Genomic DNA, 22,358 nt, shown 5'->3' on the forward strand with positions numbered 1-22,358 from the left:
TATAAAAAAGGACACGAGCCCTGGCCGGTTTGGCTCAGTGGTTAGAGCGTCGGCCTGTGGTCTGGAGAGACCCGGGTTCGGTTCCCACTAAGGGCACGTACTTCGGTTGCAGTTTGTCCCCGGCCCTGGTTGGTAGTGCGGGTGGCAGCCACTCAATGTGTTCCTTTCACATCGATGTTTCTCTCTCTCTCTGTTCCTCCCTCTCCTTCCCACTCTACCTGAACAAAAAATGGAAAAATGTCCTCGGGTGAGGATTTAAAAAAAAAAAAAAAAAAAAAGGACACGACACACAAAATTATTGGATTGCAAACCTAAAATAGTTAATGATCTAAACTTCAGAATGACAGAAACCCACCCAACTCTACATCTCTATTTAAACAAATATTTTATGTAAGAAAAATTCCCTTTTTAATACCTATATACATATTTCCACTTAATACTGTTAATCATACAAATAGTTATATTTATTTAAATAAGAATTAAATAAACTGCCCAAAATGCTGATTTCATATCACAAAACCTAAGTATTTTAAATCACAATTTCTGGGTGATATATTGAATACACTAGTTCCTTAAACAATATTAACAAGTATATTTTTAATAATATATTTTCACCTATAGGCCAGGTAAAGCTTTATTAAATGATAAACATTTTTAACAGTGCAGAAATATAAGTTTCAAAAACAAATACATTCAGAAGATCTGCTGTTCAAATAGTATTTTTTCAAAACCAGGTGGAGGAGTATGATAAAATTCACTGAACTGGCAATCCAAAATTGCACTGTCGTCAACTAGAGATAGAAAAAGAAAGAAAATAAATTAGAAGCAAACACCTTAATTTGTATGAGTACATAATTATAAAATAAAGCTGTTTCCATTAATACCATATTAGTAGGCACAAAGAAGAAAATATCTACTGTCCAGGTTACAAAATATGATCCTATTGGGTAAAAACAGCCACAACAAAAAACAAAATCTATCTATCAAAAACATTGAAAGGCTATACATCAAAATACTATTAATAATTATCTTGAAAGGGTGTGACTATGAAAAATTGTTTTAAAGATTTTTTATTGATCTTTTAGAGAGAAAAGGAGAGGGAGAGGGAGAGGGAAAGAAAGAAACATTGATATGAAAGTGATACATCGATTGGCTGCTTCCTGCACACTCACTACTGGGGATGGAGCCCCAACCCAGGCATGTGCCCTGACTGGGAATCGGAATGGCAACCTCTTGGTGCACAGGATGATGCCCAACCAACTGAGCCACACTGGCCAGGGCAGACTACGGGCAATTTTAATTTTTCCTTATTTGCCAACCTATATTTTCCAAACTTTATATAATTAATATATATTACTTATTTTAAAGTTTCATTCTGAAAAAATTATAGATTCACAAAAGTTGCAAAAGTAATATAAGGTCCCCAGTGGTAACATTTTACATATTGCAATATTAAGTCCAGAAAACTGACACTGATACAATACTGTTAACTAGACTCCAGGCCTTATTTAGCATCTATATGTTCTTATCAACATCTGCCCAAAAGAAATGAATGCATATAGCCATACAAAGACTTATACATTACTGTTAGTAACAGCTTTATTTTATTTTTTCACTTCTCACCCAAAGACATGCTCATTGATGTTAGAGAGAGGGGAAGAGAGAGAGAGAAACATTGATGGTTTGCCTCCTGTAAATGCCCCAACTGGGTAGCAAACCTGCATCCTAGGTATGTGACCTGACAGGGAAATGAACCTACAACTTTTCTGAGCCACACTCGCCAGGGCTGTAACAGCTTTATTTTTAATGGCCAAACCCTAGAAACAACCTAAATATCCATTAACAGATGAAAGAAAACACAAATTGTGATACAAACAGTGAACTATACTATTTGTCAAAAAATCACACAAAAAACAAGACTGAATTACTGTAACACAAACCAATCTTAAAATAATTATGCTGAATGAGGAAGCCAAACAATCAAAAATATATATATATAAACTGCAAGATTCTATTTATATAATCCTCTAAAAATGCAAGATAATCTATAGTGACAGAAAGCAGATCAGTGGCTGCCTGGTTGGGGCTGGGATGGGGAGCAGTGAGCAGGAAGGATTATAGGGAGAAGAAGGAAACTTTTAAGGGTGATAAATATGTTGGCTATTTTGATTGTGGTAATGACATGGTTGATCACTCTACAGCTACTGTCAAACTGCACAGATATAGTGAATGAACATTACTAAATATTTTACTTTTCATAATATATGCTAAAAAAAAGTTAAGTAATAAATTTGACATTCTTGAAGTCATTAGTAATTTTTTTTAAACCTCACCCAAGGACATTTTTTCATTTTTTGTTCAGATAGAGTGAGAGGAAGAAAGAAAGAAACATCGATGTGAAAGGTACACATCGAGTGGCTGCCACCTGCACGACCCAGCCAGGGCGAGGGACAAACTGCAACCGAGATACGTGCCCTTAGCAGGAACTCAACCGGGGGTCTCTCTGGACTGCAGGACAATGCTCTAACTACTGATCAAAACTGGCCAGGGCGAAGTCATTAGTAATTTTAACAAGGTGGTTTCAGTGACGTGGTGGTAAAGGCAGCCAAACTGGGTTGAAAAATGAATGATGTAAACAGACAGTGTTATAGGCTATTCTATAAAAATAATGCAGCCATATAGAGAAGAATAAACATAGGACTAGTGAGGGGTATGAGTTTAAGGAAGGTTTTTTCATATGAGGATCACTCAGAATGTTTATAGGCATTGGAGAGAGAGGTTGATGACATAAGCTGTAGATGAAAGACCTGAAAAAGTGAAGTCCCAGAGTTGGAGGAGTTTGAAATCTAGATTACAGAGTAAGTTCTCTAAACATGAAGGGTACCACTTCCTCTGAGAAGGGATAAAAAGAAGCAAGATTGGAGTTGATCCAGAAAAGCTTCAAGAGGGTAAGGGAAGAAAGGTGAAATTCACTTTTTTTTTTTGTTAACCCTTCTCCAAGGATATTTTCTCCACTGATTTTTAAAGAGAGTAAAAGGATAGGGAAAGAGAAACATCAGTGTGAGAGAGACACATTGATTGGTTACCTCCTGCATGAACCCCAAAGGGAAAGGGGTTGGGGAGTGGGAAGAAATAAACCAAAGAACTTATATGCATAACCAATGGATACAGACAATAGTGTGGGAAAAGGTGGGAGGGGGGCAGGAGTGGGGAGGAGGGGGTCAATAGGGGATAAATGAGGAACATCTGTAACACATTCAACAATAAAGATTTTTTTAAAAGTAACCCCCCCCCCCAAAAAAAAATAAATGCTTTCAAATAAAAAGAAAAAAAAGAAAGTGAAGGGATGGAAAATTTTTTTCAAGCAAATTAAAATTGAAAAAAGCAAAAACAAACAAAAAAACTGGGATAGCAATACTCATATCTGATAAAATAGATTTCAAAATGAAGGCTATAACAAGAGACAAACAAAGAAGGCCACTATATAATATTGAAACGATCTATCCAATAGGAGGATATAACCTTGGTAAACATACATACACCCAATATAGGAGCACCAAAATATATTTTAAAAGTTCTGGATGACTTCAAGGGAGAAGTCGACAACAATACAATCATTGGCAGGGGGTTTTAATACCTTTCTGACATCACTGGATAGATCCTCTAGACAAAAAACTAACAAGTAAACAGAAACTCTAAAAGACGCACTAGGTCAGATGGATTTAATAAATATTTACAGAGAATTACACCCCAAAACTGCAGAATACACATTCTGTTCAAGTGCACATGGGACATTCTCAAAGACAGACCACATGTTAGGACACAAACTAAGTCTCTATGAGTTCAAGAAGATTGAAATCATATCAAGCATCTTCTCAGATCACAATGGCATGAAACTAAAAATGAATAACAATAAAAATGTTCAAAAACATTCAAACAAGTGGAATCTAAATAGCATGTTATTAAACAATGAATGGGTTACCAAGGAGATCATAACACAAAATCTATGGGACACAGTGAAAGCAGCCCAGAGAGGGAAGTTCATAGCACTACAGGCTTACCTCAAGAAACAAGAAAAGTTTCTAATTGACTATCTAACCCTACAACTAAAGAACTAGAAAATAAACAGAAAGAAAAATCCAGATCAAGGAGAAGGAAAGAACTAGTAAAGATTAGAGTGGAAATAAATAACATAGAGACTAAAAGACAAAATCAAAAGATCAATGAAACAAAGAGCTGGTTCTTTGAAAAGATAAACAAGATTGATGAACCTTTAGCCACACTCACCAAGAAACAAAGAGGACCCAAATAAACAAAATTAGAAACAAAACAGGAGAAGTAACTGACACCACAGAAATACAAAGTATTATTAGAAAATACTATGAACAAATATGCGCCAACAAATTGGACAACCTAGATGAAAAGGACAAATTTCTAGAATCACAGTCTCCTAAAACTGAACCAGGAAGAGTCAGAGAAGTTCAACAGACCAGCACTAAGGAAATTAAAGCTGTAATCAATAAACTCCCAGCAAAAATAAAAGGCCCAGTTCCAGAAGGCTTCACAGGGGAGTTCTATTAAACATTCAAAGAAGAACTAACACCCATTCTCCTCAAACTATTCCAATAAACTCAAGAGTAAGGAAAACTTCCAAGCTCTTTTTATGAGGCCAGCATAATGCTAATTCCAAAACCAGATAAAGACACTATGAAGCAAGAAAACTACAGGCAAGTATCCCTGATGAACATAGATGCCAAAATCCTCAACAAAATATTAGCAAATCAGATTTTGCAATATATTAAAAAAAAATTATTCATGACCAAGTGGGATTCATCCCAGGGATGAAAGGCTGTTACAATATTTGCAAATCAATAAATGTGATACAGACTAACAAACCTCAGAGGGATGGGGGTGGGAGGGATGGGAAGAGATAAACCAAATAACTTATATGCATATATGTACAGCTAATGGACACAGACATTAGATTGGGGAAAGCAGGAGGGAGAAGTGGGGAAGAGGGAGTCAATGGGGAAAAAAGGGAGACATTCATAATACTTTCAACCATAAAAGAAAAAGAAAAAACATCCAGGCACTAGGGTGTATACATAGAACGTAAAAAAATAATAATAACAACAAGGCAGTAATGAAGAATACTATTATCTGACATCAGGAACATGCTGGAAGGAAGTAAAAGCAAGCTCAATAAAGCAGAGCAGTGAATTAGTGAATTAGAAGACAAGGTAGAAAAAGACCACTCAATGAGAGCAGCAAAAACAAAATAATAATAAAACTCAAAAAGCAGGAAGACAATTTAAGAGAACTTTGGGACAATGCAAAATGGAACAACATTTGTATCATATGGGTATCAGAGGGAGAAGACTGTGAGCAAGTCACAGATAACCTATTTGAAGAAATAATGACAGAAAATTCCCTAAACTGGTGAAGGAAAAAGTCACATGTTCAGGAAGCACAGAGTGTACCAATCAAGATGAAACCAAAGAGACCACTTCAAGACACATCATAATTAAAATGGCAAATGTTAAAGACAAATAGAGAATCTTAAGAGCAGCAAGAGAGAGAGACAGTTGCGTACAAGGGAGCTTCCATTAGGCTGTCAGCTGATTTCACAACAGAAACACTACAGGTCAGGAGGGAATGGCATGAAATATCAAAAGTAATAAAAAACAAGAACCTAAAACCAAGACTACTCTATCCAGTAAGGCTATCTTTCGAAACTGAAGGTGAAATAATGAGCTTCCCACACCAAAAAAAAAAAAAAAAAAAAAAGTAAGGGAATTTATTGAAACTAAATGTGCAATGAAAGAAATGTGAAAGAGACTGCTATAAGAAGAAGAAATAGAGAGAGAAAGAAACACAGCCATAAAGAATGAAAATGGTAATAAGTACCCATTAATAATAACCTTAAATATAAGTGGATTAAATACTCCAATCAAGATACCCATACATATGTGTACAAGAGACCCACCTCAGAATAAAATACTCACAAATGATGAAACTGAAGGGATAAAAAAATTTCCATGCAAATGGGGAAAAAAAACTGAGTAGCAATACTTAAATCTGACAAAACAGACTTCAAAGCAAAGGCTATAAGAGATAAAGAAGATCACTGCATAATACTAAAAAGATCAATCCAACAGGAGGATATAACTGTGGTAAACATATGCACCCAATATGGAAGCACCTAAATATATATGACAAGCTGCTGGAAGACTTTTATTTATTTATTTTTCTGGGGGGAGGAAAGGAGGGGTGCTGCTGGAAGACTTTTAAGGGACAGAGCAACAGCAATACAGTCATAGTAGGGGACTTTAACACTCCACTGACATCACTGGATTAGACCTTTCAGACAAAAAATCAAGGAAACAGCAACCTTAAACAAAACACTTCATCAGATGAATTTAATTGACATTTACAGAACAATTCAACCCAAAGCTGCAGAACATACATTCTTCTCAAGTGCACATAGGACATTCTCAAAGACAGACCACATGTTAGGACTCTACAAGTTCAGAAGACTAAAATAATATCAAGCATCTTCTTAAATCAAAATAGCATAACACTAAAATTTATTAATAAAACCACACAAGAACATTCAAACATGTGGAGGCTAACCAACATGTTATTAAACAATGTATGTGTTACCAATGAGATGAAGGAAGAAATAATAAAAATTCCTGGAAACAAACAGAAATGAACACACAACCCCAAATCTACGGGACATAGTGAAAGAAATCCTGAGAGGGAAGTTCATAGCATTAGAGGTGTTCCAAGAAACAAGAAAAATGTCTAATAAACTATCTAGCCCTACAACTAAAAGAACTAGAAAGAGAACAAGAAGAGCCCACAGTAAGTAGAAGGAAGGAAATAATAAAGATCAGAGTGGAAATAAATGACATAGAGACTAAATAAAAATACAAAAGACCCATGAAACCAAGAGCTGGGTCTTTCAGATGATAAACAAGACCGATAAACGTTTAGGTAGACTCATCAAGAACAAAGAGAGAGGACCTATATAAATAAAATCAGAAATTAAAGTGGTGAAGTAATAACTGACAACACAGCAATACAAAGGATTGTAAGAAAATACTATGAACAACTATATGGTAACAAATTGGACAATCTGAAAGAAATGGACAAATTTCTAGAAACATACAATCTTCAAAAGCTCAATCAGGAAGAATCAGAAAACCTGAATAGAGCAATAAAAATTAATGAAATTGAAACATTAATAAAAAAAGAACTTCCAGCAAACAAAAGTCCTGGACCTGATGGCTTCACAGGGGAGTTTTACCAAACATTCAAAGAAGAACTAACACCTATGTTTTTCAAATTCCTCCAAAATATTCAACAGGAAGGAAGACTACCAAGTTCTTTTTACAAGGCCAACATTATCCTAATTCCAAAACTAAATAAAGACACTACAAAGAAAGAAAATTATAGGCCAATATCCCTGATGAATATAGATCGTAAAATCCTCAACAGATTAGCAAATAGGATCCAGCAATACATTACAAAGATCATACACCATGACCAAGTGGGATTTATTCCTGGAATAAAAGGCTGGTACCATGTTCACAAATCAATAAATGTGATACATCATATTAACAAAATAAGGATAAAAATAATATGATCATATCAATTGATGCAAAAAAATCATTCGACAAAATTCAGCACACATTTTCAATAAAAACTCAGCAAAGCAGGAACAGAGGGATCATTCCTCAATGTAATAAAGGTCATATATGGCAAACCTACAACCAACATCATATTCAATGGGCAAAAACTAAAAGTATTTCCCTTAAGAACAGTAATAAGACAGGAATGTCCACTTTCACCACTCTTATTCAACACAGTACTGAAGTCCTAGCCTCAGTGATCAGACTAGAAGAAAAACTAAAAGGCATCAAAATTGGAAAGGAGGAAGTAAAACTATCATTATTGCAGATGACATAATATTGTGCATAAAAAACAGTAAAGACTCCACCAAAATATTACTCAAGTTAATAAATTAATTCAGCAATGTAGCAGAATACAAAATTAACATCCAGAAATCGATGGTATTTTTATACACCAATAATGATCTCGCTGAAAGAGAAACTAAAAAAACAATCCCTTTTACAATTCCAACAAAAAATATAAGATTCCTAGGAATAAACTTAACCAAGGAGGTTAAAGACTTGTTTTTGGAAAACTACAAAACATTTAAAAAGAAAGTGAGAAAGCAACAAACAAGAGGAAGTTATTGTGTTTTCATAGAATGGAAGAATTAACATTAAAATGTCCATACTACCCAAAGCAATCTATGGATACAACTCAATCCCTATTAAAATACCAATGGAATATTTCCAGATTTAAAACAAAAACTCCAAAAATTTACATGGAACAAAAAAGACCCTGAATAGCCGCTGTAAACTTGAGAAAGAACTAAGTTGGAGGGATGTTAATACCAGATATCAAATTATACTACAAAGCCACTGTAATCAAAACAGCCTGGTACTTGCACAAGAACAGGCATACAGATCAGTGAAACAGAACACAGAAATTGACTCAAGCCATTACACTCTTTAATATTTAACAAAGGAGACAGGAGTATACAATGGAGTAAATATATGGTGTTGAGAAACTTGGACAGGTTACATGTAAAAAAATAAAATTAAACTACCAATTTATACCACACATAAGAATAAATTCAAAATGGATAAGAGACTTAATTGTAAGTCATAAAATCATAAAAATCCTAGAAGAAACCATATGCAGCAACATCTTAGACATCTCATGTAGCAGAATTTTCTCTGATACATCTCCTAGGGCAAGAGAAACAAAGGAAAAAATAAACAAGTGGGACTACATCAAACTAAAAGCTTCTGCACAGCAAAAGAAATGATCTTCAAATATAAAGGGAACCCATCATATGAGGTGGTTAATTTTCAAAATACATAAAGAATTCATACAAGTCAACAAAAGGAAGACAAACAATCCAATTAGAAAATGGACAAAGCATGCCTAGCCAGTGTGGCTCAGTGGATTGAGCATTGTCCAATGGACTGAGAGGTTCCAGTTCAATTCCCGGTCAGGGCACATGCCCAGGTTGAGGGCTCATTCCCCAGTAGGGAGTGTGCAGGAGGCAGCCAATCAATGTTTCTCTCTCACATTGATGTTTCTAACTTTCTAAAAAAAATTAATAAAAACATATTTTTTAAAAAATAGGCAAAGCACCTAAATAGACACTTCTCCGAAGATGATATAGATACAGATGGCCAAGAGACATATTAAAAAGTATTCAAAGTCACTAATCATCAGAGACATGCAAATTAAAATGACAATGAGGTATTATACCTCACACCTGCCAGAATGGCTACCATCAATAAATCAACAAATAACACGTGCTGGCAAGGATGTGGAGAAAGGAGAACCCTAGTACACTGCTGGTGGGAATGCAGAGTGATACAACCACTATTGAAAACAGAATGGCATTTCCCCAAGAAATTAAAAATGGAAATGCTGTTTGACCCAGTGATCCCACTTCTATCCTAAGAATCCTGAAATACCAATCAGAAAGAATATATGCACCCCTATGTTCATAGCAGTGCTAGTCATAATAGCTAAGATTTGAAGACAGCCCAAGTGCCTGTCAGTAGATGAGAAGATAAAAAAGCTGTGGTACATTTACAAAATGGAATACCATGGAGCTGTTCAAAAAGAAGGATCTCTTATCCTCTGAGACAGCATGGAGGGTCCTGGAGAGTAGTATGGTGAGCAAAATAAGCCAGTCAGAGAAAGACAAATATCACATGATCTCACTTATATGTGGAATATAAAGAACAAAAGACACTGACAAACAAAATAGGACCATGGTACAAACTGACAGATCTCAGAAGGAAGGAAGGAGGGGGGTGGGAAGAGATTAACCAAATAACTTATATGCATATTTGCATAGCCCATGGACAGAGACAACAGTGTGGTGAAGGCCTTGGGTGGGGCAGGAACCAGGTGGTGGGGGCAATGAAGGAGAAATGGAGACATCTGTAATACTTTCAACAAGGATAAAAAAAATAATAATAATGCTGAACCAAAGAAACAATTTAGAGTAATAATTTTATTTGCTACTCGTTTATAACTCAGTCATTCTACTGATATTTATTTCGTTTCTCAGGTAAACGTAAGCTACATTTCCATTTATTTAAGTGAATAAAAGAACTGCTTTTAGGTGTACCAATATGGAAAGAAAGCTAACCAAAACTGAGTTTAAAAATACACTTTTGCCCTGGCCAGGAGGCTTGGTTGGAGCATGGTTCCATATACCAAAAAGACTGTGCATTTGATTCCTGGTCAGGGCACATATTTAGGTTGCTGGTTCGATCCCCAGGACAGGTAAGGGAGGCAACTGATTGATGTTTCTCACACTGATGTTTCTCTCTCTCTCCCTTCCTCTCTCTAAAATCAATAAACATATCCTCGAATGAGGATTAAAAAAACGCAAAAAATACTTTTACATGCAAAGATAGAGAAGGTAAAATAATTGAAAAGTAATCTTTTAGAGAAAAGAAGACCAATAAAAACTTTCATTAAAAAGTAAAGCGCAGGCCCAGCTGGTGTGGCTCAGTGAACTGAGCGTCACCCCATGGACTCAGAGGCCCCAGCTCAATTCCTGGTCAGGGAACATGCCTGGATGGCAGGCTCAATCTCCACTAGGGAGTGTGCAGGAGGCAGCCGATAGATGTTTCTCTCTCACACTGATGTTTCTATCTCTCTCTCCCTTCCTATATAAAAAAAAAAAAAAAAATCAATCAAAAAAAATTTAAATAGAAAGTTATCCATTAAAAAAAATACAGGCTTTGGTTATTATTACATTATTAAATATTTATATTTTTTATTGTTTACTTTTCTGACATCCCAAGCAGTATGTCCTCACAAACATTGCTAATTTTCTAGGAAATTGCTACAAAAAGTTAAAAATTTGTTTTTATTATGGCTCAAATATAAGAACTTAAATCAAGTAGTTAAATGAGAAAATACTTTTAGATCTACTAAAACCAAAGGCAGAAAACTCATATACCTGGTGATTTAAAGTTGGTAACCTAAAAAATAAAGCCGAATAGAGTGATAAAGGCATTCTGGCTATGTATCTTTTTTTTAAGAAAGATACCTTGTTTTTTAGATATACACATAAAATGTTTATGAGTAAAATATAATATTTGGCATTTGTTTCAAAATAATCGAAGGAGAGGAGGTAAAAAACAGGAGTGTTGGCGTTAGATGAAATCTGAGTGGCTACAAGTTAATAATTATTTGAAGATAGGTGATGGGGCCCTGGCCGGTTTGGCTCAGCGGTTGGAGCATCCGCCTGCGGTCCGGAGAGACACAGGTTCGGTTCCCGCTAAGGGCATGTACCTCGGTTGCAGTTTGTCCCCGGCCCTGGTTGGTCGTGCGGGTGGCAGCCACTCAATGTGTCCCTTTCACATCGATGTTACCCTCTCTCTCTCTTCCTCTCTCTCCCTCCCACTCTATCTGAACAAAAAATGGAAAAAATGTCCTCAGGTGAGGATAAAAAAAAAAAAAAAGATAGGTGATGGGTACATGAGGGTTCATGATATCTCTTTATTTCTCAACATGTTTCAAATTTTCTATAATAAAAATTAAAGTAATTAAGTGGTATAAGGTTATCTCTTAAGTAACCCAATTGTTGCAGGACACACTTATACAGAAACTGTAATACTTATACACCTTTTATTGAGAATAAAAATCTTCCTTAGTCCAGAAAATCAGGACTGTGATATCCTACTGAATACATTCCCTGTAAAAGGTCCTTAGCAAAAGTTAACATATAGCTAATAATATTTAGAAATATTTTAGCTTACCATAAACAACTGGATACACTGTCCCCCGTATACCTGATGCTGGACAATGCATGTTTTTCCCGTTCAAATATACATTTAATTCTACATGGTCATATGTAATACCCTAGGAACAAAAGAAAATATTAAAAATGGTAATAATAAAAATATCTCATAAAAACCTTACCAGTCAGGAAGCACTAATTGTGGAACATGGAACACCAACTATTAAACAGAGGGTCACAACAGCTTTCCTTAAGGGTTTACAATTTGATAGACTTCTACCTGAACTGAGCTAAAAGAAAAATGGTGGTTATTACATGGGGGTGGGGGAAGGTAAACTCCCAAAAATCCACATTAGAGGTAAAACAAGTGACATCAGTTTAAATCCTAGTATTTTACATTTAGATAATCTGGATTTTATATTTTGAATATTGAAGATGATATAACTACTGGCATACTATGAACAGAGAGACCTTTAAAACTCATACAGAAACACTGCTCTCTCTATATGCAGAATTTGATCTGAAGTGGGGGGAAACAATGAAGTTTTCACCATTAGGGCTTACTACTTGTTATTGTTTTCATGTTGTGAAGAAGTATCTTTATACAATTTATTTCCAAAAAGAAATCCCCCCATGTTCATAGCAGCACTATTTACAATAGCTAAGATCTGGAAACAGCCCAAGTGTCCACCAGTAGATGAATGGATCAAAAAGCTGTGGTACATATTCACAATGGAATACTATGCAGCGGTAAGAAAGAAAGATCTCTTATCCTTTGAGACGACATGGAGGGACCTGGAAAGTATTATCCTAAGTGACAGAAGCCAAGCAGAAAAAGACAAATACCACATGATCTCACTTATATACGGAATATAATGAACATAACAGTCTGAGGAATACAGTAGACCCAGACACATGGAAGTAGGGCACAGACTGACATCCCTCAGAAGAGGGGATGGGGGGTGGGGGGGTGGGAAGAGATAAACCACAGAACTTATATGCATGTATGCATGACCAATGGACATGGACAACTAAGCCGGGGACAGGGTGGAGGGGGGGTGGGGTGGGGGGTGCCAATGGGGTAAAAAGGTAAAATATCTGTAACAAAAAAATAAAAAAAAAATAAAAAAAAAAAGAAATCATACAGCCCTGCCGGTGTGGCTCAGTGGTTGAGCATTGACCCACGCACCAAGAGGTCGCCGGTTTGATTCCAGGTCAGGGCACATGTACAGGTTGTGGGCCAGATTCCCAGGGGTGGTGTGTGCAGGAGGTGGCCAATCGATGTTCTCTCTCATCCATGTTTCTGTCTCCCTTACCCTCTCCTTTTCTCTCTCTAAAATCAATTTAAAAAAAGTTAAGAAATAGAGAAATGTATGGTTTCTTCTTAAAAAATATTTTTTTCTTTATTGATTTTAGAGAGAGAGGAAGGGAGAGGGAGAGGGAGAGGGAAAGGGAGACAGAAACATTGATGAGAGAGAACATCGACTGGCTGCCCCTGCATGCCCCACTCTGGGGATTAGGCCCACAACCTGGGCATGTGCCGTGACTGAGAATCTAACCAGTGACCTCTTGGTCCATGGGTCAACACTCAACCACTGAGCCACACTGGCCGGGCATTTTCTGTATTTCTTATCTTGGTTTCAAATATGTCAAGTATATTACCAAGGTAAAACTGGTATTTACAACTGACTATAAAGTTGACCCTAGAACAACATGGTTTGAACTGTGTAGGTCACTTATATGCAGATATTTTTAATAGAAACATGTAATGTTTTAATCCACAGTTGGGAGTCACATAAGGGGAGGGTCAACTATATGCATCAATCTATGCCATTTTATATAGGGGACTTGAGCATCCGTGAATTTTGGTACCCACAGGTGGTCCTATAATCAATCCCCCATGAATATTGAGGGAAAACTACATTTTCAGAGAGTCAAAAGTTATATGTGCATTTTTGACTATGCAGTGGGTCAGTGCCCCTAACCCCTGCATTGTGCAAGGATCCACTATAATTAGTACTTACTATCAACTTGAAAAATAGAAAAAAAAAATTTTAATGAAAAAGAAAAAACAACAATTTAAAAGATTTAAAAAAAACACACATTGGAATAAAAAATCCTACTTTGTACATTATTAGTGGTATGAAAATAATAATTATTATTGCCCTGGCCAGGGGTCTTGTGTTCAATTCCCAGTCAAGGGCATGTACCTACAGCGCAGGTTCGAACTCTGGCCCCCGTTGGGACACATGTGGGAGGCAACCAATCGATGTGTCTCTCTCACATCAATGTTTCTTTTTCTCTCCCTCCGTTCCTCCTTTCCACTCTAAAAACCAATGGAAAAAATATCCTTGGGTGAGGATTAACAAATAATAATAATACTGGTAATAAAATGCTGGAAAATACTTAGATACCAAACACTATTTTAGGCACTTCATGTTTACTCATTTAATCCTCACAACAAAACAGACAATATTATTGTCTCCATTTTACAGATGAGGTAGCTAAAGCGCAATGAATTTAAAGAATTTACCTGTGGATGCACAGCTGGAAAGCCTATGCAGCATGATTTTGGAATACTTATTCTTTTTTCTTTTTTTTAAATCCTCACCTGAGGATATTTTTCCTTTTCAGACAGAGTGGGAAGGAAGGAGAGAGAGAGAGAGACCAACATCGATGTGAGAGAGACAGATCGATTGATTGCCTCCCACCGGACCCCAAACAGGACCAGGGACTGAACCGCAACCAAGGTACATGCCCTTCAGCGGAATTGAACCCGAGACTCGTTGTTCTGCTGGCCAATGCTCTAACCGCTGAGCCAAACTGGCCAGAGCTGGAACACTTATTCTTTTTTTATTTTTTTGGTACATGCCCCTAGCCACTAGGGCCTACCGGGAACTGAACCCAGGACTCTAGTCCACAGGCCGATGCTCCAATGGCTGAGCCCAACCAGCCAGGGTGGAACACTTATTCTTAATTGGCATGTAAGTTTAAACTTTTAAAATGCTCTTTAAAACTTTACACAGTAGTTACTGACTGATGACAAAGGAGGTTTCCTTGGAAGAATTAAGACTAGACAGCAGAGATTTTTCAACAGAGAAATCATCACAGACCAAGAAGCAACCACTTTAAAGATTTCTGACTATGGATAAATTGTACCAACTTAAAAGCTTTTCAGAGATAGAAAAAGATCTTACAGATGATCTAGTCTTTATTCTCTCACTTTCCAGTTAAAACAGCAAAGGCTCAGATAACTCAATATTTACGAGTTATAAAATATTTTCTTCAAATCTTAGCAAAGCCATGGTTAAAATCATGTATTAAACGTTATTATATGAAATGATGAAGGGTTTTTTTGAAGAAAAAGATAAAATATATGAACAAACAAAATGGCAATGAATATATATCTATCGACAATGGAATCTACAAACAAAATGAACAGGTAAAACAGAAACATTCTCATAGATACAGAGAACGTTTTGTTGGTTGCCAGTTGGGAGGGGGGTTGGGGGAATGGGTGAAAAAGGTGAAGGGATTAAGAAGTACAAATTCATTGCTGGACTGACAAACCTCAAAGGGAAAGAGGGGGGGGATGGTGGGAAGAAATAAACCAAAGAACTTATATGCATAACCAATGGACACAGACAACAGTGTGAGAAAAGGTGGGAGGGGGGCGGGAGTGGGAAGGAGGGGGTCAATGGGGGAAAAATGTGGAACATTTGTAATACATTTTACATCCAACAATAAAGATTTAAAAAAAAAAAAAGGTTAAGGAATACTGCCCTGGCTGGTTTTGCTCAGTTGTTAGAGCATCGGCCCATGGACCACTGAGTCGTGGGTTCGATTCCGGTCAAGGGCACGTTCCTTCGTTGTGGTTTGTTCCTGGCCTTGGTCGGGTTGTGTGGGAGACAGCCAGTCGATGTGGCTCTATCACATCAGTGTTTCTCTCTGTTTCTCTCTCTCTACCTCCCTCCCACTCTGTCTGATGATAAGTAGAAAAGTATCCTTGGGTAAGGAATAAAAAATAAAAATGAAAGTTAAGGAATATTGAGAAAGATAAACAGATTGCCTTTGTTTCATTTCAGTTTAGGTATTTAAATATAATAATAAAACTAACTGATAGCTGGGATTAGCTTTTTTAATGAAAAGGTCTGTTTTCATTTGAAAAAACAAAAACACGCCCTGGCCGGTTTGGCTCAGAGGTTAGAGCATGGGCCTGTGGTCCAGAGAGTCGTGGGCTCGGTTCCCGCTAAGGGCATGTACCTCAGTTGCAGTTTGTCCCCGGCCCTGGTTGGTCGTGTGGGTGGCAGCCACTCGATGTGTCCCTTTCACATCGATGTTTCTCTCTCTCTCCCTCCCACTGTCTGAACAAAAAATGGAAAAATGTCCTCGGGTGAGGATAAAAAAAACAAAACAAAACAAAAACACAATTACAAAAAAAGCAAAGTGTTAACTCCATAGGACTATAAGAAATCGAACCACTCAGATCAAGTTGTAATCCAGGTACCCTTCGCCACCTGGTGGCAGCATAACACATTGCAAACAAGCAAGTTTTAAACCCAAGCCTCTAGCTAAATGCAAAATCCCAATACATCCCAATACCAAAGAAAAAATGAAGAAGGATGTGAGACCCCCCCCCTCCACGTACCCCATCAGCAGCATTTGGTTCAAGTATTTTCTAACTTAATCTGTCCTTTTACATGATCTAGAAATTAGCTTTGATTTTGACATATTGATGTATTTATCAATAACTGTAGGTTTAGTGAACAGGCTCAGAAATTAAACTGTCTGTATAATTCTGGGATCAACTGTACAAGAATTTACCTAACTTCTCCCAATCTGTAAAATGGTCATTATGAAGATTAAACAATTTAATCTCTGACAGGCACTTAAAACAGTGCCTGTCCCATAATAAATGCTAGAGAAGTATTTGCTTTTATTATTACATAGAATGTTTACCAGACTTCTCTAAAATTAAACTAAAAAAATGTAATTTGCACTTTTCAAAATTATCTATAAAAGGAAAAAATAAGCATTAACTGTTTCAGGTATGCCTTCCTAGTGCTGTAGTAGTCTGTTGGTACTATATGATTATTATATGAATATAATCATTTGGTTAAATGTTGAAAGCTTATTTTTCCTCAGAGAATGGTATATGACTGAAATTCTACACATATGAGAATGTCTTTCCTGGCTTATGATCCATTCTACTTTTGCTATGCCACTGTCAGCAATTTGATGAAATTTGTTCTCAAGTGCATGAAGTAGGAAGATAAAATTAATATGGTAGGATAATGTTTTATTTTCTTGATTCTGCATGTATTTCATCTTTTTTTAGTTCTCCTTTATCAAATGGACGTGAAAATCAAAGTCTAACTTAATAATGCCAAAAGACTAAAAATGACATTCTTAAATTAAATCTGTCAATTTATGGTATCAATCATCTTAATGAATGAAATAGGAAGGCAAGAATAACACACAGAATTTCAGTTCATTAACAAAGACATTTTTTACTGATTATCCTTTCTCATGTTCAAATTTCATCTTTTAGTGTAAACGGGTTCACAGCATCAATGTGACTTCAAGATTCTCTTTCAAGAAATAATCATTTGAATAACAGTGTTCCATATTATGAACATCTGGCAGTGATCTACAAATACAGAACCAACTATTCAAAAAAACAGAGAAAGCAAACTTTTAAAAAAGTTTGTCTTTTGTCTTTTTTTTCTTTAGTCAATTTATGGAGAAAAACACTTTAACAATTTACCTATTTAAAAACCAAGTGCAGCCCTGGCCAGGTTCGCTCAGCAGTCAGAGCATCAGCCTTTGGAACAAAGGGTCTCAGGTTTGATTCCTGGTCAAGGGCACGTTCCTGGGCTGCAGGTTTGATCCAAGGCTCCAGTCAGGGGTTGTATGGGAGGCAACCAATCTTTGTCTCTCTCTCTCACATACACGTTTCCTCCCTCCCTTCCTCTCTTCTATCTTAATTAAAAAACAACAACAATGGAAAAATATCCTCGGGTGAAGATTAACCAAGTAGATATATAAACAAATAAGCAAACAAATAAAAACCAAGTGTTTTTTATATTTATTTATTTGAAAATAATTTTTTTCCTTTAATGATTTTAGAGAGAGAGGAAGTGAGAGGGAGAGAGAGATGGAAACATCGATGAGAGAGAACATTGACTGGCTGCCTCCTGCATGCCCCCACTGGAGATCGGGCCCACACCTGGGCATGTGTCCTGACCAGGAATTCAACCAGTGACCTCTTGGTGCATGGGTCGATGCTCAACCACTGAGCCACACTGGCCAGACAAGTGTTCTTTATATTTAAATTGCAGAAAAGCGATTGGACCATAATTAAAAATCTTTCCACACTTTTCTTCATTTTCTCTAAAATACTGTGTATTTTTTTTAATTCCCTAACTTTACCTTATCTTTGTCACCTTAGTATTAGAAATTTTCCCTCATTATTTACAAATGCCTTTCATGGTACAGGGCCAGGAACTCACAGTTCTGTGTATAAGGGCACCTTTGCAAAAGGAGACTCAAGAACTCTGTTCTCAATCAATAGCTAACAGACTAAACTCAGTGTCTAAAGGTTTTTGAATAACACCATACAAGAGAAAGTATCTGGAAAAGACAGAAAGGGATCTTTGGGTCACATTTTCAATAGGGCAGCTTTGGTAAAGCCTTAGGATTTCAAGTCTATTTCTTTGAAGAGTTCTGAAAGTGAAGTAAGTTTAATAAAACTAAATTTAATGAGGACCAACACTCCTGATAAAATGCTGTTATTCTTTAACAGAAATTCATAACAAATTAAGTAGTAAATGTCAAAATTTCCTCTAAGAGATCTCCAGCTGCAAAAATACCTACTATTTCCCAATATAAGGGTGAGTGAACTTTTAAAATTGTGGGCCAAGATTTCTCTGATGTTGGAGAAGCAGGAAATGTTGATCAGCAGCCAATCTGTAATTAACTCTCCTTCATGAAAATAAGGCTCACACTGATATCCCTCACCAGTGACAGCTGTAGGAAGAACAGTTTGGTAAGGCGGCAGCACTCACACCAAGTGCTCTTTAGAAAATGTACCACTTCATTAGATATAATCCCAGTGCTTTGGAATTCTAACTACAAACTCAAAAGTACATAATCTAAAAGCAGCTCAAGTTTAATAATATACAGTGGAAGACAACTCCACAAAAAAACTCACCACCACATCTCCCTCCTGTGGAAGGCTGTTGGCTGGCAGCCTGTTTTTCTCCTCATTGTTGTGGTATAGAGCTCCATCATTTCTCATCACCAGACTGTGCACATCTCGGCCGAGAGGAATTTGATTCAAATTAACTTTCTGAGTTGCAACACCAATACCCCAGATTCCTGAAAATATAATAAACTATTTTTTGTTGATCATTTTTTTTCTCCCCAAAAATATTTAAAAAGTACTTTGCAAATTATACTAGGTTCTCTGCAGACATAGTATAGCCTAGGAGATAAGAGTGAGTCTTAGAGTTATACTGCGTAGGTTTAAATCGTAGGCAGAATTTAGCTATGTTATCTTGGGTAAGTCACTTAACCTCTCACTGTCTACTCACCTGTGAATTGTGGATTCCAACAGTACTTACCTCGCAAGGTTATTATAAGATATAGTGAGATAACTCAGGCAAAGCACTTGGCAATGGTTTAAGTACTCAAAAATGTGTAAGTAAAGCACACAGTAAATATTTAAAAATATACTATTTTCATTCTTCTTCTTCTTCTCTAAAAATGATGTTTTAGAAGCTACACATTGAATTTAAATGGCCTGGGTTTCTATTTCTTTCACTACCTCTGAGAAGTAGGAAATTACAATCTTTAGTTTTTGCATCTTATAATATGTGGCAAAACATATGACTCAGTCAACATCACGGAGAGAAAATTATTGATAAAGGGTAAAATAATTTTCTCATCCAATACCTAAATCAGTGAATTTAAAACCTTTTGGCCTAAGCTGACTTTTAAAGCAAACAACTCTTGCCCTGGCCGGTTTTGCTCAGTGGTTAGAGTGTCGGCCTACGGTCCAGAGAGATCTGGGTTCAGTTCCAGCTAAGGGGATGTACCTCGGTTGCAGTTTGTCCCCCGACCCTGGTTGGGTCGGGCGGGTAGCAGCCACTCGATGTGTCCCTTTCACCTCGATGTTTCTCTCTCTCTCTCTCTCTCTTTTTTCCTCTCTCTCCCTTCCACTCCGAACAAAAAAATGGGAAAATGTCCTCGAGTGAGGATTAAAAAAATAAATAAAAAAAAAAGAAAAATAAAGCAAACAACTTTCACAACAAATAGCCAAACAGAATACCTAGATCTCTGAATTTTGTCTCAAACCGTCTCCTTCCCAGTCTTTTATCAAAATCAGTTAGGACAAATTCTATGAATAGAAGATCTGAACACCATGTTGTCAAAGAATTTTTCTGGATTGAGTGAGATCATCAAAAAGCTGCATGTCTCAACTTCACTGTCTTGTCCTCCTAAATAGTTTGACTATTATAATTTATCCTCCAAAATGGGACAATTTTAAGAGTGATAAGAGATAATATAACTAATTTCACATGACAACAGTTCTAAACAGGGTTAGAGAGTCTTCTTACTCCTAAAGAACTGTGCATGCTGTGATACACGTTGACACAACTGTCTCAATCTTTCACTGAAATCAATGCAACAAATTCCAACAGCACATTTATCTTAGGCATATCATCCTTTACAGAAAATCCACATAAAAATTGGTGTTAGATATAAGGCTCAAGAAAATATTTGCATTTCTTGAGAAAAGGTATGTTATACTTCAGAAGGTCACAGTAACCAGAGACATTTTGCAGCCAGTGAGTTAACTTAGAACGGAATAGAGGACAGATTATATTTACTTCATGCACTTAAGAAAATCAGTATTTAAAACTAATTAGAAAAAAATGAAACTAAAAAAAAAACTAATTAGAAAACAAGTTCCAGAGGAATGTTTTATATCATTAAAGCCAGTCGGATAAGAGTAGGATTGATTTACTCCACTCTAGTGTTCCTATTCTACATCTACATTACTCATATACTGTGTTTTACTAGAAGTTTCTTTATAATAAAGCTTTAAAAAATTGCCAGGTTGCTCAGTTAGTTACGTCGTCTGGATATGCCAGGGTGCAGGTTCGATCCCTGGTCAGGGGACATATAGGAACCAACCAATAAATGCATGAATAAGTGGAACAACAAATTGATGTCTCTCTTTCTAAAATCAATCAGTTTTTAAAAATTCCTCATATTCAATATTGCCACAAGTTAACTGATTTGTTAACCATTATAGTACTCACATAGACTTATCATACAATTCAAGAAACAGCAGGACTTCCGATCAAGATGGCAGCGTAGGGAAACGTGGTATCGCGTCCTCCCACAATCACATCAGAGTTACAACTAAACTACAGAACAACCATCATTCAAAGCCGCCTGAAATCAAGCTGAATGAAGGTCCTACAACTACGGGATTAAAGAAGCAGCCACATCCAGACTGGTAGGAGGGGCAGAGGCCCGACGGGCTAGTCCCACACTCACGTGTGGGGGATAAAAATCAGGAGGACACCTTGGCTGGGAAGGTTCTCCCCCAGGACTGAGGGGTCCCCATCCCACCCCAGGCACCCAGCTCAGGGTTTCAGTGCCAGGAAGAGAATCCCCATCACTTCTGGCTATAAAACCAGCAGAAACTGAGGCTGAGGGAGGCTGAGGCTGCTGGAGCCCTAGGCAGATCCTCTTAAAGGGCCCGCACACGGACTTACTCAGATTCAGACTCGCTCCTCCAGACTCTAGCGTGGGGGAGGCAGCTTTAAAGACATATGCGGAAGAACTGAGTTATTTGGCATTGGAGCGAGGGCTGGAGAGGCAGCTTTCTCCTGGACAGAGGTGCTGTCAAAGGCCTTTGTTCCTTTGGTGAGCCCTTCCCTGGGGCAGCAGACAGCCATCATATCTGAGACTCCAGCAACCTGGCTCACATTGTTTGCCCCACCCTGGTGATTCCCTGAGGCCCTGACTGACCCCACTTTCAGGCCCACCCAAGGTGTTGCCAGTTGCTTTACCATAGGATTGGCCTGTCTTGGATCCTGCTTCAGGTTTTCCTAAATTCTTTCAAACAAGCAGCATCTGGTCTCAGCTAGCCCCATACCTCTTGTTAAGTAATACATAGAAACAAACAAAGAAAGGCAGCCAAAATGAGGTGACAAAGAAACAGGTCCCAAATGAAAGAACAGAACAAACCCCTTAAAAAATAACTAAGCGAAACGGAGATAAGCAACCTAACAGATGCTGAGTTCAAAACACTGCTTATAGGGATGCTCAATGAACTTAGTGAGAGCTTAAATGAACTTAGTGAGGGTTTCAAGAGCATAAAAAAGGACCAGTCAGAAATGAAGGAGGCACTAACTGAAGTAAAGAATAATTTACACAGATTCAGTAGTAGAGTAGGTAAAGCCAAGAAGCAAACCATCGA

General features: G+C 37.1%; 1 protein-coding gene across 34 annotated transcripts in view; it reads right to left on the reverse strand.

The window, feature by feature from the left end:
- Positions 1 to 284: 284 nt before the first annotated feature.
- The window catches only part of SPRYD7 (SPRY domain containing 7), a 241,640-nt gene continuing 219,566 nt past the window's right edge, over positions 285 to 22,358 (reverse strand). For 33 of the 34 annotated variants that reach the window (XM_036250461.1, XM_036250464.1, XM_036250478.1 and 30 more), the window contains 3 exons: positions 19,074 to 19,240; positions 11,880 to 11,982; positions 298 to 791 (listed from right to left, as the gene is read on the reverse strand). In XM_036250461.1, coding sequence (XP_036106354.1) covers positions 694 to 791; positions 11,880 to 11,982; positions 19,074 to 19,240 — 368 coding nt within the window. In that variant the 3' untranslated portion in view covers positions 298 to 693. Of the gene's footprint in view, positions 792 to 11,879; positions 11,983 to 19,073; positions 19,241 to 22,358 lie in introns of all 34 variants that reach the window. The other variant, XM_036250458.1, reaches the window with a different exon arrangement.

The sequence above is a fragment of the Molossus molossus genome, unplaced genomic scaffold (genome assembly GCF_014108415.1).
Source record: "Molossus molossus isolate mMolMol1 unplaced genomic scaffold, mMolMol1.p scaffold_m16_p_9, whole genome shotgun sequence".
NCBI lineage: Eukaryota > Metazoa > Chordata > Mammalia > Chiroptera > Molossidae > Molossus > Molossus molossus.